We start from the raw sequence: 19,489 nt of genomic DNA on the forward strand, positions 1-19,489 counted from the left end.
TGCGAGCTTTAATAAAAATAGCGGTTACGTACGCAATTTTTACAGCGTCACGAAAAATGGCGTTATGTCACGATCTATATATTTTTTTAAATAAAAATAATTCATACAAATACAGCACGCCTTGTTATGAATGCCACTGTTATTTTAATGCGTCATTTGGTAAATTACTGGAAACAGTTAATAATTTATTTTAGGATTAATTAAAATCTTAATATGTAATTTATAATATATTATTAGATTAAAACCAATATTTTTAGACATCAGACTGGTCTGATGATGTCGGTAACGACGAAACCCGGTCGCTGGTCAAATAAAAAAGTGGAAAAGCTAAAAATATTGGTTTTAATCTAATAATATATTAAAAATGCAATTCCATCACGAAGTGTCAGTGGATAATATAAATCTATTAAAAATGAAATTTATACTTGAACATTGTGGTTTTCCATTTTATAATTAAAATGAAACTTTGTTTTAAAATCACTTTAAATATTTTATTATAACTTAATTATAATGTCTCCGGTTTCGAAGCTAACCGCTTCATTTTCAAGACTGATTAATACTGATCTTTATCAAGACGTATTAATCAGTCTTGATAAAGAAGTGGTTAGCTTCGAAACCGGTAGACATTATAATTAAGTTATAATAAAATATTTATAGTGATTTTAAAACAAAGTTACATTTTAATGATTTATTAATAATTATAAAAACAAATAATTAATAACTCGCTTTTTTCAATGAGACAGAGTGCATAATTGTTAACTGTATCGATATGGATAACGATTGTTTATGGTAACGTTCTTCTTCTATTCTCGTCGACTATCTACTTCTTCAAACCCTTATCCGCACCCCAATGGTGCATAGGGCACTGCTTCATATAAACGCAGTGTTATATTGGTCGTTAAAAATGAAGGAAAGGTGATCAGCCCTCTTCTTCAGGTACCAGTCTAGGGTAATATTGAATAAACTTGAGAATATTTTTTTATGGAAGTTGCATTTATTATTTACCTTGCTTATTATGTACAAGGTTTATAGATTTAAGAGGATTTATATTCCTTCCAACTAAAAAAAAATTATTTTGTTCTGTGTTGGGAACAGGGGGGATAATCTAGTGTGGGCCAATCAGGAACTCAGTATTTGCTCATTGGTGGGAGGAAACCGCGTTGCACTCCTCAGGAGAAGCTGGACTGTTGACTGTCGTCGACAGACCTTCCGTTCCACTTGAAGAGGGTTCGGTATTTTGTGTCCTAGCTTGACTTAAGAGCTCGTCCTTGTCTTGGGCAGCTCTAAACAGCGCCTCGACGGTCCTGATCCCCGTCCAATCTCGGATATTCCGGAGCCAGGAGATCTGCATTCTGTCCACACCTTTCGACCTTCTATTCTGCCTTTAATGATTAGGTGCAATAGCTCAAACACATCAATTTCTTAGTTACGTTAATTTTTTGTAAATGCGTTAATATCGAGTATATGATAGAGGCCAGTTGTAAGAATACTTTGAGCCGTGTCAAGCCAAACAACCGCAACTTCAGTTATGGCTAGTTGCCTTTACACATTAGTCCACTTTTCGACTTTACATAGATATAGGATTTAGGATCGATTTACAAGTCGACGATGTTTTAGTACAACCAACGGCTTTTGATTCTAATAATTACATGCCAGTAATGAGTAATGGGTAATGATCCTTTCAATCTATCGTTCAAATAGTCATTGAAAACGGAACACCTTGTGTATTTGCATAATAATATTTAATAGCAGCGTTTGGAGAGCGTCAAACGTCTTCTCTGACGAATTGTTCGCGGAGTGAGTGTGCCGCGGTGACCCTAGCTAGCAGCAGAGGATGGAATGCCGTCGACCTTGGCTCGTTCGAAGTTCGACGAGACCGCTTTGTGATATTATAATATATAGAGTCCACGCCAAATTCCCGGTAAATAAACACCCTTTTTCTCTTTTTGTTCTGCAATGTGATAAGTCTCGCTTCGTAGGGATATGCGAGATAATTAAACCCTTCAAAGAGTCGATTCTGAAGGGATATGGCATAATTATACGACGATACAGTGAATAAAATTATTGTAACTGTCACGTTTAACGTTTTTTTTGTTTCTCTTGTTGTATCCACATATTTTACCAATTGTTTACGTTTTAAAATGATAAAAAACATTGTTAATATAATTATATTATATACCCAGTCAGGCACAGGCTAGGCCTACGTGGATTTGTTTGGAAAAATATCAAAATAAGAATGAATGATAAAATAAGATAAAACAATTAAATTATAATAATAATAATAAACCGACGATCGATCCGTATTGTCAGGAAATAAATGTTTGCCAAAAGTAATTTTTCTTGATTTTTTATATTCTCAAGTTATTCAATAAAATTAAAAACGATCTCTCTGCTGTTTTAAAAATTCTCGAAAGATTATTCTCTCGTAAGTCACGAGTCATGAACGACCGACGAAAACATAAGGAAATTTGCAAAAATTGGCTCAAGAAAACATTACCAATGAGCAGTATTTCTAATTAAATTTACTAAAGAAAAAACAAATAATGAAAATTGCAAGTACGGAAATGCGTTTTGCTATCTAAAAATCTGGCATATTGACCTACTCCACTAGCTGCATACATAAATACGAATAATATATGTGTGTATGTGCTGTAGATATATTCATTGCTTAAAACAATGCGAATAGCAACAAAAGTAAATTCACTTTTTTTTCCTTCTAGACTATAACATCCGTTGCAAATTAGCAGTTGTTCTGTTCGCGAAATTGCGAAATGTGCGCATAATTACCGGATGAAGGCTACTGGAACAATGGACCGAATGTTTGACTTAGCCGGATTATTAACAAGATGAATGAAAAGTTAATAACATACTTTACTTATAGTTTCAATGCCGATATCGTCTTTTAATTGAGCTCAAAATTACGGTATGAATGAGATTTATTACATAGAATTAAAGAGCCCATTCATGGCAGGTAGTTGTCGTGTGCTGTTTTCTTAAATTTATTATTTTAATTTCACGAACAGAAAAAAATTGCTTAGTAGGAAGATTCCAACCAACCAAAAACAGACAAGTGATGTTGCTCAAAATGTTTGATACCTTATATAGCTGTTTGCAAGAGGGTAGGTAGTGTTTGAACACAAGGTATAAATGAGAAATAAAAGACAAAACAATCCTTAAAATTCACTGCTGTATTTATAAAACAATTACTTTACTGGGCGGCTTGTGGCAAACTCTAACAAATTCTGCAAAATAAGGAGATTCCGACCTGTTTAAAAAGAAAAATGTACGAATCCTGCATACTGCCAGCAAACACATATACACTAGTGACTATGGCTCTGACAAAGAGAAATTCAGAGAAGCTCAAATGCACACAGGAAAGATGCTTGGTTTAAGTCTGAAGGATAAAAAAATGAAGATACCAGGAAAGAACCAATATAGAAGATATCATGGATCGCGTGGCCATTTTAGCCAAAACTCAAATTCTACGATGGAGACCTTGGGAGAACAAAAGAGGTGTCAAAAGACCCCAAAAGAGATGGTCCGACGACATAGTCACCGTGGGGGGTAGAAACTGGCTGCAAGCAGCAATCTATCGGAGGAAATGGAAAGAAGGGGACGAGGCCTATATCCAGCAGTGGAGGACAGAGGGCTCACGAAGAAAAAGAATATCTGATATTTTAAAACTATTTGGTTGTATCAAATTATCAGACAAAACAGCCAATTGAAGTCCCATGAATGGAGGCCTTTAATTGTTTTTTTTTGTTGTTGTTTTTTTAATCCCACGCTATGGCATTCCACAGATATTTGTAAAAATCGATTGTTTTGTTTTTATTAACGTCTTGTAATAACAATAACATATTTAAAAATTAAATAAATGGTTTTAAATATCGAGTTATTGTGTGAAATTCACACACATAAAATATGCAGGTGCTCTATTTAATTACGTATTAATTTACGTTTTTTTAAACGACGGAACATAGAAATGTGTATATGTATTTTTTCCAATGTTTTATTTAACAATTCCATAATTATCTGCGAAATTAATAAATTGTCGGGTCCATTTGGTTTTTTGAACACTCGGTATATTGCGTTGCCAAAAAAATATTTTGTTATTTTTTCGAGTTGGTGACATCTGACATCTAATATTTTGGCGAATTCCTTTGAAGTACAGTCATTTTGACCCCTCCCTCGCCGGCAGTCGTGGCCGAGTGGTTAAGGCGTCTGACTCGAAATCAGATTCCCTCTGGGAGCGTAGGTTCGAATCCTACCGGCTGCGCATTCTTTTAGATTTTTTTCTCCGAAATTTTAATGTTGAATCTATTCGAGGTCACAATAAAAAGGTTAATTTTACAAATCTTCTCCCATATATGGAATAAATATAGAATTGAACTGTCTAAATTAATGAATGAATTCAAACAGATTATAAATTCATTAAATTATGCAAAGTCGCAATTATTTTAAATTTCAATTGAATTTTGAATTTTTCGATTGATTCATCAAATTATGCAAATTTGTAATGACCTAATTTTATTTATACAATTTATAATTATCGTTTAAAATATTGTAATAAAAATAATATTTTTTCACCGATTAAATTTTGGCCAGTTAATTTTTTTAACTTAGGAAACATACCTTTTTTATTCGTATATATTTTTTCACTACCTTTCATTCAGTTATTCACCACCTATAGTGCTAGATAGGGAATAAACCACAGATATGCAGATGGGTACTCGACCATAGACAATTCGCAGATGGTTTATTTGATAAGATATGTAATGAATTAGGATAACTGTGCCATTTTCGTAAAGTTCTACCGCTTCACTGTGATTGAATTGGGGAAAAGGAGTTAAGTATAGGAAATAATTTAGCAAAGAAATGCATTTTTAATATTAAATTTTGCATTACATTCAACGTAAGTTAGGAAGGTTTTAAGTTTGGATATGTGAGCGCTTTTTTCATTCCGTTTTAGAGGGTGGTAAGTAATTAATGGTCTTGTTATATCCTGAAGCACGAAGTTATGCATAATTTTCTACGGAATAATAATTATTACCCTGTCAATGATTTGAACTAAGTGCGATTAAATATTCGTTAGTAACCGTCATTAAAATATACGAAGAAAAGTAAAATTAGGCTTGGAATATATGTAAATGTAATATTTTCTTTTTATATTACATTTTTAAAATAAACGTATTTAACCTTCTAACGTTTATTAACTTTTATCTAACTCTTATCCGCATCTAACGGGGCATAGGGCACTGGATCGTATAGAAGCGGTTATCGTTAAATACATGAAGGAAAGGTGACAAGCCCTGCGCTCCAGTTATCAGTCCTGGCTAATATTTATTAAATGAAAATTGGAGTGAAAATAACTTCAATCTGTTTTCACCCCCCCTGGGAATCGAACACTAGTCCTCTAGTGCGGTAGGCAAGCGTGCTGACCGCTACAATAAGACGAGCAAAACGATATGTAGCTATAGTGAACCCCAATATTATTACATAATTACCTGCCCTAGTCGTCAAATCAGTCTTCAAGTTGGTGCATTTTTACTCGCGGGGTGAATAGGAACGTTTTCAGATTAATTTGTTTTTAAATACCCTATTTCTGTCAAAAATGTACGTGACATGTCTACAAATGGATAATGAATGTAGACTATGGAGAAAATTTAATAATACTCTTCGAGTTTCTTTTGTTTTATCGATGACATGACTCTTATGATGAATGTTTGTATGTCAGCATTCTAGACATCGTGTCATACTTTTTATTATTATGCTCGTTATTTAACCCAATGCTAGTGCCTCGAATAATTAATGATTACGTTAGAGAGACATGCGACGTTTTGTGAGAATTTTTGATTGTTTTCTGGAGCTCCAAGTCGGTTCGATTTAAAGATGAGACTCTTTGTGGAAAAACTCTGAGAGCTAGTAAAAAAAGCTAAATTAACTTGACTTTCGCAAACATGGTTTTGTGGGTGATAGATACGTGGACATTTCTTTTCAAAATCTAAGTTGTTCATACTATGCTGATAGCATTTTTTTATTATTACATCGTACGTCGTTCACATCTCTTCCCATATTTTATCTGAACTGTCTTCAGATGGTCATCATCAGATGGTTTGTCGCTTAGTTTCTGATGGGTTTTATATTTTATACAAAGTCTCCAATGGTGCTGAAAAGACGTGGCGCGACTGAATAAAGGTTAAACAAACTATATAAAATTATTTAAGCGCGAGTTGAATCACCTCACGAGAATTGATACTCCATAGAGTGGTGTCGTTAACCTCAAAGTATCCCCCATTTGTGGAACAGCCATTATGCTAAATTATTCACAATTTGTGGATATACCATGTAGCACATAGTGCTGCTGCCGTGTAACCCCACCCGATGCGGTGCCATTAAATCTTGCATTTTTAATGATTGGCACACATTATCTGACCCGCATTTCTTAGGCGTACTGGAGATTCAATTGCAAACATGAATCGATAAATCAATATGTGTGCAATGTGCATCAAATTCTGTACGGATATCATTTCTTTGGCAGATAATGATAGAATGAGTTTTATTTTTCCTCTTGTAATTGCACTCCAACTCTATTTAATTTAACCTGTCATAAACATTAGTATGAAACGATTTTATTAAGCCTCCCTTTATGATAGCATTCATAGGAATGCAATTGATAAATTCATGTATAAAAAGGGATTTAATGGACTGGCCTGCGTCCTATTTCTCCCAGCTAATAATACAAGTGTTTTCTCAAAAATTACTCCTTATTCAATTTAAAAGAATCATTTCAATTTTCTGATTTCTGATAACTGATATTATGTGTGAGTGAGTGATATTATATGGGAGTCATTGTGTTGAAAAATGTCATAAGCAATGAAAAATAAACTTATTAGTCCTGAGAGTAAGCTCGGTGGTAGTCATGAAGTTAGTTTTCTTCTTCCATGTCTCTTATTCGCACAAAATGGTGCAGAAGGCACTGCATCATGTAATGCTGCTTCATCTCCAACGATTATGGAATGCAAACAAGATGGTCAGTAATGTTATAACTTTTTGTGTGTTTCTACCGCCAACTAGACTCAAATTCCGTAAATTATAACTATTCAATTTAACTAATAAAATTATTGTTACATTATATTGAAAATTAAAATAAACAATTCATTAAAAATAAAGAAAAATAAGTCGATACTTCCATGCCGCCGCAGCGGCGGCACTCTTGTAATACGACAATCCATGCATGCCGCTTCTATGGCGGCACTCGAATGCTAAGGGTTAAATCGATATTACAGCGTATATAAATATGTAAGTTAACCTCGCCGGAATCATGCTCGAAACATTAAGCACCGTAGCCAAATGTGCCAACCACTGCACTGCGAAGCAGGATAACGTGCAAGAAAATTTGTGTTATCCTTCATTGTTCAGAGTTGTAAAAATAAAATGGCCACGGTGGTGCACTTTTTACAGTATTGGTTTCAAGGTCGTAAGGGATGCGTCTTGACAGAGATGATAATGATTTTTTATCCCGTACTTCCCGAATGATCCGGCTTATCTAGTGTCCTAATGCTTGAATAATACTTTTGATCCGTGTGATTGATTACAAACAGTGTGCGTTGTTTGGAATTTTATTTTTAATAAATACTGTCATTGTAAACTAAATTAAATATAATATTTAGTTATCATTTTGTCAAAAAAATTCAAAAAAGTTATCTCTCTGAATAACTAAATTGTCGTTGTCTACAATAATCAACAGGAATAATAATTAACGGCAGCTACAGAAAATAACATTACTTATTTACTTGTATTTTAAACACACATAAAGTATGTATTTTTTTAGACTGAATTGAAGATGTGTAAAAAGTTGTTTCTGTAAAAAGTGTAAAAAGTTTTGATAAACAGTTAATTATAAAAATACGATTTGAAAACATAGTAACCTGAAAAGAACTGACAGTTGAAAACTTAAAAAAAATGTATTTGTTTCCTGATTATTCGCAGTAGCACTAAACTGAGACTCAGAGAGCGCCTCTAGCGTCGAAGCATCGCAACAAATTTTTTTTTGGAACGAAAATGTTTTTTTTTTTAGTCACCGGTTTTTTTTTAATTTTCAATTTTTTCGGTAACCTATTCAATTATAATTGAAAAAAAAACAACAATAATCCTTGAACCAAATATCGATGAATATAATAACCAATTACTATTCATCGGAAAATTATATTGAAAATTGATAAGTAATTTAATAGGAGTGTTTGTAGGAACAAAAGGCATATGCGTGATGCGCATGCCTCGCAAAATCCTTGAAGCATGCGCGGCGTAGACTACAATAGCTTGAATACGTTAATATTGCCACGTAGAGTATCTGACCGTGTGGCCTAATGGATAAGGCGTCGGACTTCGGATCCGAAGATTGCAGGTTCGAGTCCTGTCACGGTCGCAAAATCTTTTTTTTTATTATTTTTTGAAAACATACATATGTATTTTTTTTTAGACTTGATAGAAAATGTGTAATAAGTCGATTCTGAAGCATTATCAAGTTTTAATTTTATCTGTATGAAAAAAAATATGAGGATATTATTTAATTTTCATTTCAATTTTGTTTGCAGGGTCCATCAAAACTTCTCTTCTTTCGGGATCAACGATAAATGTGACTTGGCATCTGGCATACGCACATAGAGTAAGTTTATACAAACCACATTTGACACGATGCGCACAAGCCCGGCTAGCTCAGTCGGTAGAGCATGAGACTCTTAATCTCAGGGTCGTGGGTTCGAGCCCCACGTTGGGCGAATATATTTTTGTTTTTTTTTATTATTTATTATTTTTAAAATATTTTGATTTCTGTAATGAATCTTATCTTATTTTAGGGAGGGTTTGGATTACAAATTTTGGATCATTTAGAAAGATCAGTTCTTGATCTTACTCCGTCAGTTGCTGGATCAAAATTTTTAAAGGACGATGTCACGTAAGTGTTATACATAATTTTTTTAATATTTATATTGTTCAAAGGACATTTTCCTTCTTTATAATAAAAAAATATTTTGAGGAGGGTCAAAATAAATATCTTAAATAATAATAAATATAGTTTTCATTGAGTATTTCTTTATTTATAATTCATCATACACATAGTTACAAATTACAATAATGTGCCCTCACTGAGCTTTCCCGTGCCGATGGCACACTTCACAAAACTGTTTATGACATGCGATCAAACACAACATGGCGGAATGATGCGATCTATTTCAGATCTAATCACCTCCATTAATCATTTATGAAAAAGCTAATTATACAATTAGATTATTTTATTAATGAATTTATAGATAATGGAAGCAAGTTGCATATTATGTATAGTAAAATCTCGATATAACAGACCTTTATTTAAGGAACTTCGGATATAACGGATAAAAAATCCAGTCAAATGTAAAAAAAAATTAAAAAATGTCCTCTTAATATTATATATGCTTTGATTCAAATGTCACCACATGTAAAAAATTTTTAGCGGCCATGATAATTGCATCATATGTTTAGCACTAGAATTTGAGACATAAAGCTGTCCTGCTCAGACAACAACACTACCAAAAATGTAGTTATCAGTGGTAAGATCACACGACGATCTAATAACATTTATTGACTATTCCTAAGATAAAGTTCAACTATATTATAAGCATTTAAAAAAAAAAAAAAAAAGTCAAACTTCAAAAGTGCAAACAAAACTTGATTCCTTTTTCAAAGCAGGATTACCGAAAGCAAGCGCGTCTATATCAAACAGCAACATCACTTCACAATGAGTGTCCGAAGAAAATGAATAGAATTTTGTTTGTCTTGTATTGTTTATTTATATCAAAATACAGTTATCATTTCTTTAAAAAATTTGATTTGTTTTAAAACTTTTTTGTAAAAGACTTTGGGCTTTAACAGACACGCCTTCCCCCCAATTATTCCATTATATAGATGCTTTACTGTATTTCCATTTAGTAATAAATTTATACTGATATTATATATTTTTTTACAAAAATGTTAATAAAATTAGTATATAACCACTCGGTGAGTGGTTATATACTAATTTTATTAACATTTTTGTAAAAAAATAAATAAGTAAAAATGACTAACCACAAAGTAAATGCTATAAATATTAATAATATTGAGAATATGATATTATATATTAAATTCAAACCCTTATCCGCACCCCAATGGTGCATAAGGCACTGCATTATATAAACACAGTCTTATCTTGATCAACAACAAACAAAAATCTACAAAAAACCTTTATAAAAAAATATTTAAAATATCATACAATACTTAAATTCACTAAAATTAAATTAATTTCTCATAAAATTATATCAAATCATGGTTATCAACTCCTGCCTTCTTTTATATATAACATACAAATTTGTAAAGCCTCTCACCAGTCTGATGATGTCGGTAACGACGAAACCCGGTCGCTGGTCAAATAAAAAAAGTGGAAAAGCTAAGAATATTGGTTTTAATCTAATAATAAACTTATCTTGATCGTTAACACAAAGGAAAGGTGATCAGCCCTCCGCTTCAGGTACCAATCCAGGGTAATATTGAATAAATATTAGAGTGAAAAAATCACTTTTTTTTATTTGACCCCCCTGGGAATCGAACCCAGGACCTCCAGAACGGTAGCCGAGCGTGCTGACCATTACACTACAGAGGCGGACAAAAAATGTATATTAATATATAATACTCTTTTGCTATGTTTTACCGGTTTTGTATGCAAGTTGGACTATGTATTCTTGTTATTTCTAGGGCACAATCATATCAAGTTCGCTTGCCTTCTGACTTCACTTGTAGCAACTGCACCTTACAATTACAAAGACAAGCTGATGAGTGGTCCAGCAACTACAGATTCTGGTCTTGTGCAGACATTGACATTCAAAACAGTAAGTTTTTTCTCCGTTTGGTAACTAACCAATTGACTTAAAATTAGTTACAAAATGCCACGAGGATAGAAAGCAATGCCACTCACCTGCCCTATTACATACACATTCCTTCTTCTAAAACCTTATCCGCATCCAATGGTGCATAGGGCACTGCATCGTAGCGACGCAGTGTAATCTTGATCGTTAATTGCATGAAGGCAAGGTGATCAGCCCTGCGCTTCTTGTACCAGTCCAGGGTGATATTAAATAAATATGTGAGTGAAAATCAGCTATATTTATTTTGTCCCCCTGGGAATCGAACCCGGGACCTCCAGCACGGTAGCCAAACGCGCTGACCACTGCGCTAGCAGGTACATACACATGCCCGCTGATTATTCTGACTCCTGACCTGAGTACTTTTGATTATTTGAATACTTAATCATGCCAAGTTATCCTCGGAAGATCGTTTGCTTCTATTACCGCCACATTCGCATCAAAATTTTGTTTTACTGTTCTTTCTACACTCATTAACATACCCAAACCATCTCATCACACATTTCTTTATTTTTATCGATAATGCTTATCTCAGCCTGGTATTCTTTCCTTATATCACCATTTAAACATGTATTTTACATCGTTTTGCCATATATTCATCTAAGATATCCTGAGTAAATATAACCCAGTGATAAATCCAGTAAATATAAAATTATATTAAATCCGGTAAATATTATCTTCTTATAACCCTTATCCGCAACCAATGGTGCATAGGGCACTGCATCATATTGATACAGTGTTATCTTAATCTTTAACATATGAATCCAAGGTGATCACTCCTGCGCTTCAGTGACCAGTTAGGGTAATGTTAAATAAATATTAGAGTATAAAATCATCAATATTTATTTACACCCCCCCGGGAATCGAACCCGGGACTCGGGCACGGTAGATAAACAAGCTATATATAAATATTATATAATACTGTAATTTAGTTTAAATATTTCATCATGTCAAGTTTTCCTCAGTCTTCTTTTGCTTCAATTTTCTACTAATTCGGTTCATATATTTTTTTGTTTACTGTTCTTTCCTTGATCATTTGTTCCACACTTCCAAAACTTACGTAAATAAGGAATATATATTGGTATTTCATATTTAAATTAATTCAGAAAAACGAGTGACTTCAAGTGTGAAATTAAAAATTAATTTCACACTTTGTTAACCTTCATTTGGTAGCGTGAAGCCGAAAAGATGTCATTCCTAGCAATTTCAATGGTGCACGACGAAAAGGAGGTTAAATAAACCAAAAATCTATGTATAGAATTAGAGATAGAATTGAACTATTAAACAGTGCGCATAGTATAAAAAAAAATAATTTAACTGAATATATAGGTATGATAAACCAAATTCTGCTATTGTCCATCTACACTTTCGTATTCATACCGCAGTTTATTATTATTTTTTAATTTTCACTTATCTGCAAGGAATATCTGTCCGCTAATTCTATACAGGAGTACATATAAGGTTCAAAGTTTAACCTGCATCACAAGTCTATCTTTGGTTGCTTGGAATATATTGTTTCTCAGCAATAAGCCCGCTAATTTATATATATTGTTTATAAGAAATTCAATAAACAAATAAATAATTAAAAATCTAGAAAAATAATGCATCTATATGATGCAGTGCCTTATGCACCATACATACAGGCGCAGATAGGGATTAGAAAGAATAAGGTTAACCAAAATGAGTAATTTTGGTAATACCCAGGGCTTTTCTAAGGTAATAACAAAAAAGGTACCAGAACTCACTTCATGTCAAGCTTTGTACTAAAATAATTATATTAAAATATTTTGAATATAATTATTTATCATCACGTCGGGGTCACCAATTTGGAAGACCCTTTGTGTGTGATTGACGGGATGCCAGAGCAGGATATTTAAAAGAAATGCGTACTTACGGTTTGTTTATTGATATAAAATTCTTACACGATTTGATATTGACCTATTATAATTTATCTAATTGATTATTGAACTTTGAATGAAATATGAAGCTAAAATATACGTTCTTTAACAATCAAGCGATGGCAGGCGATTCTCGCTCCCGCGCCTCGGTGGGCCGCTTTTGTTGAATCCGCTCAGTGTTGTCAACCTGACAATAGCAGTATAATTCAGTGTTGTCAACCTGACAACACCAAATGGCGTGGCCGGACGGCTACAATATCATTACAATACTATATTTGATCATTTAGACGAATTATATAAATATGGATTGTAATTATGTAAGCACAAGCATTGTTTTGTCTCTTTGATTTTAAAACATAAAAAAAAATAATCTGTGAAAAAAGGTGGCGGAACGTCGTTCCACCGCATTACATGGAAAAAAAGCCCTAGTAAGTCCATACCGTAAGGATCATAAGGTCGGATAAATGATGTTTTTTCTCTTTATTTTTTGACATCTCAACATAGATGAAGAAGAATTGGAAGTCTGGGCATTTATGTTTTTTCTTGTTTCCAGAAAAAGAGTACAGGGAAACATGCTCCGGGCACGGTCGCTACTTGCTCGCTAGGTGCAAGTGCGATCGCCTGTATCACGGACCTCGCTGCCAGTACAAAGAGGAATGCATGGAGAACTCTGATTGCGGGGATCATGGGGTCTGCGAGGACATCGACACCACTACGGCCCCATCCAAACAGTGCTACTGTAAGACTGGCTACTATGGAGTAGGGTGCCGCAAAAGTAAGTGAATAGTATAACTTTTCAGGACAGTTCTGTTGTATCTAGTTTTTAATTTAACACATCTTATGCAGGAAGCAAGTTTTATAGTCTTCGGTCTGCCAATCTCCATTTGCGAGAGACTAATCACTATTATAATTTTATTTACTGGGAGACTGTTTTTTGTTTATTATATTGTGATATTTCAGGTTTATAGTGACATCTGTTGAATTTTCATTAAAGATATATATTGTACATATCGCTCACTCCTTTCAAGAACGTCATAAATCAAAAGACTTGATTTTTCAGGAGAACGTTTTTAAAGTATGAAAATAAAACACAATGTATTAAAAATAAATATCAAGCCACTTATTGAACGTTTAACTGTGCAACAGATTTTTTAGGTAAAATCTGAAGGTTTTTTCTCCATTTGAAAAATATTTAGTTTATTAAAAAAAATAATTAAACAATACATTTTCTTAAAAATGCAGACACAACATTTTTTGCCCTGCAGCGGGTAAATATTAAGTTAAAAATATGCCGCTTTTGCTGGGATATAGTACATTTTCTGGGCATTTCGAAAACATCCACAACTGAAAATTGACGAATTTTGATTTATGACGTTCTTGAAAGGAGTGAGCGATATAATTATATAACATGGGTGTACTGGCAAGAATCATTAACTCGAAAATATGCAATTTTGATGCAAATTATAATGTTTTCAACATTCTATAAACTGGCAAGATACACTAGTAGTTTGAAATGTCATAAATATGTGGTTTTAAAAGTAAATTTAATTTTAAGTATATCAGTGGGTATTTTATTCAGGCTAACAGCTTTAAATAACAGGGATTATTCAAACAGGGATTTTAGAGTTAACGTTTTTTGCCAGTATACTCACGATACATTATTGACAGTACTCTTATTTCGCCTTTTTATACTATATAAATGTTAAAATGAAATGAAAAATATTATAAAATGCCCCGTTTTATATAGACTTATTATTATGACCACGTATGAAAATCAATTGAATATTTAGAGTCATTGTATGATATAATTTAACTAATTTATTTGACTCGTTTTTTACTACCTTAAATTAAGTCATCAAATAGTTTTTAAAGCATACTTCCTCTCTAAACACATTGCTTGAATATTAGATTGTTAAATATTGTATCGTGATTTGCGTCATAATTAAACACAATAAATAAATAAGTAATCATGTTGCTTTTCATCTCCACTCTGTATTTTACCGTGTTTCATCTTTGTAGGATCTCCATTTAGAGGCCCAAACATGGACATGAGTATCTACGCAAGTCGGCAGCTGTCCAAGGACTTCAAACTGCACTGGAGAATCCTCAAGGAAGACAAGGAAATCGAAGTTGTTATGGTCGTCAATGGGACATCTTACGTTGGTATGTCTAATTTCAGTTCTATACATTTTCAACATATTTATAAATTCTACACCAAAGACCATGTGTGTAAGATATCATACATTATTACGTGTAATGGATTGGTGATCTCCTCGATTCTACTTCTCAGGTGGAATGAAAGATCTTTTGATCTCCGTTAATAGTCTGGCTTCTTTTTATGAGTTTTTTTTTTAATATTGGTTTTCTTATCACAAGAATGAAAACAGAGAAACTTCTCAATAGTTTTGCAAATAATCCTATTTGATACTAGTTAGAAATGATGAACCAAAACTTTTAAATGATATTAATCATAATTATAATTCCCATTAAAAACAGCTACTTCAGCAATTTTTCATTGGGTCATATTTTTTTTGGCCATTTTAACAATTGTATTGTAAAAAGATCATGTACAATGATCGTTAGCTTATACATAATATATCTAAAATTTGAATGTTGTTTTTAGGCTTGGGCTGGCGGCCGCGGGGTCTGACTGCTGCCTGCAGAAATTTCCCTGTTCTAGGAAGGCCATTGGATGGTAAGTAAAAAAAATATCTATTTTGCTTACTTAACACATTAATTTTCATCATATTGTCATACTTATTATCAATGTTCATAGATTAAGACAAAAGATTTTTTTTAATGTGAAAAAAAACAATCAAATATATGCTTTTTTCTAACAGGGCCAAATTCTAAGCCAGAACCTGCGAGTGCACCAGAACCTAGTGCAGAACCAAAGGCAGAACCAGATTCCAAACCCGAACCCAGCTCCGAACCTGAACCATCTTCAGAACCCAACTCCAAGCAGAAATCATCTCAGAAAAAGGCACCGGAAAGCAAAGCAGAACCAAGCGCCGAACCCGAACCAACCGGAGAACCGCAATCAGAACCCGAGCCCAATTCAGAACCTAGTTCTAAACCCGAGCCAAGTTCCGAACCCAGCTCTAAACCTGAGCCAAGTTCTAAACCCAGTTCTAAGCCGGAGCCAAGTTCCGAACCCGAACCAACAACTGAACCCACAGCTGAACCGACAACCAAAGCTGCTAATCGAACTGATAATAGGAAGTACAAAAGAGTAGCAACTCATGGAGGGAGTGGTTTCAATTTTAATCGCAAGTTTGGAGATGATGTGACCGTCAAGACAAGCATTTCATACAAAGTTTCAAGCAAACAAGGTAATCCATGGTTTGACATTGACCTCAGGCTTTTCTATTTCCTAGTTTTTTTAACCTGGTTATGCCCGTAATTTGGATTCTTTTTGAATTTTTGCTGACAATGTTTTATTATTATTTATTTTTAATTTCAGGACGAAGAAGGCGAGCTCTTTATTCTGCTGATGACGGTAATAAATTAAATATTATTATTTACATTAACATATTTTTGCATGAATTTTTAATTTTAAAACAATTTGGATTGTTAGAAACACATAATTTACAAGAATTTTAACTGGTAAATTAATTACATTAGATTTTTTTGTACATACTGTATTTATTGATTTGAATTATAACATGTTACAAAAGTAATGCGTCACGATTTTTCAGGATCTTATCAATTCAAATTTTGGTTTTGAAGTCTGTATATGTATTTTTTATAAAATTTTCGATGTCTTTATATGCCCAGAAGCACCAATGTAATGTACATACACTGCATTGCACAACAAATGGTCAATGTTGCACCAACCACTTTGAAAGTGATAACTATTTGATTTTAATATTTAATAAAGGTGGATGGTTCATTTTTGCATGTGTTTTTCTTCTTATTCCTCAGATGAACCGACTGTCAAACCAGAACCCTCGGCGGAACCCAAGTCCAAACCAGAACCAAGTTCCGAACCCAATTCCAAACCCGAACCGAGCTCAGAGCCATCTTCCAAACCTGAACCGGAACCGTCATCTGAACCGAGTTCAGAACCCGAGCCAAGTTCTGAACCTACATCCAAACCCGAGCCAAGTTCAGAACCTACATCCAAACCTGAGCCAAGCTCTGAGCCTTCGTCCAAACCCGAGGCAAGTTCTGAGCCTACATCCAAACCAGAACCAAGTTCAGAGCCCGCATCTAAACCGGAGCCGAGTTCTGAACCCACATCTAAACCGGAGCCAAGTTCTGAGCCAGAACCCAGTTCTGAACCCGCATCCAAACCAGAACCCAGTTCTGAACCCGCATCTAAACCTGAACCTAGCTCCAAACCAGAGCCCACATCCGAACCAAATGCAAAACCTGAACCCTCCGCCAAACCTGAGCCAAGTTCCGAACCATCCTCAAAGCCCGAACCCAGTTCTGAACCAGAGCCGAGTTTTGAACCTTCGGCTGTACTTCCTGGAAAAGATGGTATATTTTTTGTTTGTTTTATCATAATATTTTTTTCTGTATTTTTAGATATAAAAATACGTACATTGTAAAAAATACATATTTCATGTTTCTATCGTAATTTCTGTCATGTATTATTATTCTTTTAATAAATGCCTTCCTAATTGAATATATTTATTTGAAATTAATTAAAACTTCATAATTAGTAATCTTATGTGGGTATCATAGAACTGAATTAATGAATCTAACAAAGAAAAAGGAATTGTATATAACATATTACATTAATAATTACATAATAATGTAGAATCTGTATTAAATATTTAATGCAGAGTTTGATTCTAACAATTAAAAATGCTGGCACACCACTAATAAAATAACATTTAATTAATACAAAATGCTTAATAAACCCATTAATTATTTTACTTTTAAATCATTTAATGTAATTAATTTAACCCTTCATATTCACACACAACGGTAAGATGTTAAATTGATATTAAGTTTGATTGACAACAACATCCTGGGAGATGCACTTCAGGTACCAGTACAGAAAAACAAATTAAATGATTTCTACGAAGTCTTTGTGGTCCCCTATGCACCGTTGACTAAAAAAATGCTTGGAAGAAGAATAAGAATGATGAATTTCATGTTGATGGGTGACATTAGAATTCTCGGCACTTAATAAAGCAGAATTCTAGATTTAAGAACACTGACAATCTATGGGTTATCCATCAATATGAATTTGTTGACTTTTAGGTCATTAATTGGTGCAGTAAGATACATACATCCTCTACATAATAAAACATTTAAGCCCTATTTTAAAAATTAAATCACAAAAATCACTGCATTGTCGTAAAAAAAAACTCAATGCAATATGTTTTGAAAATCCGAATCAAAAGCAAAAAAAGTATGAATGTCAAAAAGTTATCATTTTGATATACAACATTCATTCTTATGTTTAAATTTTAGCATTTGTTTTACTGTTTTTTTTTTAAAAAGGAATAACTCACAAAATCTGTATTGTTTTACAGGCTTGTCTGCAGGTAGAATAGTAATGATAAGGAAGGTAGATGTGAAAAATACATCACAAACACCCAGACCAATAAAAAAATCTTTTTTGAATTTATTTTTGCGATTGGCGGGAATTGAACTCCTGACGCCCATTTCACAGTCAAACATCCAGCCGATTATGCCACGGGGCCTGACTAAATACATCAGTAGATCAGTTTTCCTAGTTATTTGCACAAGTTTTTTTACACATTTGTTGTGTGACTTCTGCTGCACTGTTTGTTGACGTACAAACCTTTACTTGAAATATTGTATGTACTTAAACACAACTTAAAGAATGTACTTAAACAGAACTTTGTGAAAAAAATTGCCCCCATATTGCCAGCCATTCCAGCAAGTTCCGCAAAAATTAAATTTATCGTTCAAATTCGAAACTGCTTGAATCACTAGAATTTCACTAGAGTCATCTATGGTGAGATATAAGAACCTTTTTTGTTGAGCAGAAACTGTTTCATTTGTATGTGAGGTCCGAATCCTGAATTATAATCACATACATGAGAAACGCCAGATAATAACATTTTCATTTAATTATTTTTGCTTATAATTTGACTAGTTAATTTATTTACAACATTTTGAGTTGTTACAAATACTTGTTCACAAATCTGGATTATCTCCAATTATAGGAGTTATTTTGTATTATTTTTTGACATCTGATAGATGAAGAAGAATATGGAAGTTTGGGCATTTACGTGGCTTACTACCGTCATAGGCTGCTTTAAGTGATAACTTTACACATGTCGCTCACTCCTTTCAAGAAAGTCATAAATAAAAAAACTTTTTCAGGAGAGCGTTTTTAAAGTTTAAAAATATAGTACAATGTATTAAAAATAAATATCTAGCCACTTATTGAACTTTTTACTGTGCAACAGATCTTTTAAGGTAAAACCTGAATTTTTTTTCTCCATTTGAAAAATATTTAGTAAATTTAAAAAAATAATTAAACAATAGGTACCTTTTCTTCAAAATGCAAAAACAACACTTTCTGCCCTGTAGCGGGTAAATATTCAGTAAAAATATGCCTCTTTTGCTGGGACATAGTACATTTTCATAGAAAAACATAGAAAATTGACAATTTTTGATTTATGACGTTTTTGAAAGGAGTGAGCGAATTGTGAAAATCGTAATTAATTTTTT

The 19,489-nt window shown here is 33.3% G+C and overlaps 1 protein-coding gene and 3 non-coding genes across 6 annotated transcripts in view; all 4 read left to right on the forward strand.

Moving 5' to 3' along the window:
- Positions 1–19,489, forward strand: part of nahoda (DOMON-like domain-containing protein nahoda) — a 120,215-nt gene that overhangs the window by 89,585 nt on the left and 11,141 nt on the right. For all 3 annotated transcript variants that reach the window (XM_088264272.1, XM_088264273.1, XM_088264274.1), the window contains 9 exons: positions 8,595–8,665; positions 8,856–8,953; positions 10,762–10,895; positions 13,380–13,601; positions 14,846–14,989; positions 15,450–15,521; positions 15,667–16,158; positions 16,290–16,325; positions 16,751–17,311. In XM_088264272.1, coding sequence (XP_088120398.1) covers positions 8,595–8,665; positions 8,856–8,953; positions 10,762–10,895; positions 13,380–13,601; positions 14,846–14,989; positions 15,450–15,521; positions 15,667–16,158; positions 16,290–16,325; positions 16,751–17,311 — 1,830 coding nt within the window. The remainder of the gene's footprint in view (positions 1–8,594; positions 8,666–8,855; positions 8,954–10,761; positions 10,896–13,379; positions 13,602–14,845; positions 14,990–15,449; positions 15,522–15,666; positions 16,159–16,289; positions 16,326–16,750; positions 17,312–19,489) is intronic.
- TRNAS-CGA (transfer RNA serine (anticodon CGA)) lies at positions 4,195–4,276 on the forward strand. Its single transcript has one exon. It is a non-coding gene; the product is annotated as a tRNA-Ser (tRNA).
- Positions 8,353–8,425, forward strand: TRNAR-UCG (transfer RNA arginine (anticodon UCG)). Its single transcript has one exon. It is a non-coding gene; the product is annotated as a tRNA-Arg (tRNA).
- Positions 8,705–8,777, forward strand: TRNAK-CUU (transfer RNA lysine (anticodon CUU)). The gene has a single exon. It is a non-coding gene; the product is annotated as a tRNA-Lys (tRNA).

The sequence above is a fragment of the Brachycentrus maculatus genome, unplaced genomic scaffold (genome assembly GCF_059751285.1).
Source record: "Brachycentrus maculatus isolate JH-2025_06_01 unplaced genomic scaffold, ASM5975128v1 h1tg000222l, whole genome shotgun sequence".
NCBI classification, from domain to species: Eukaryota; Metazoa; Arthropoda; class Insecta; order Trichoptera; family Brachycentridae; genus Brachycentrus; species Brachycentrus maculatus.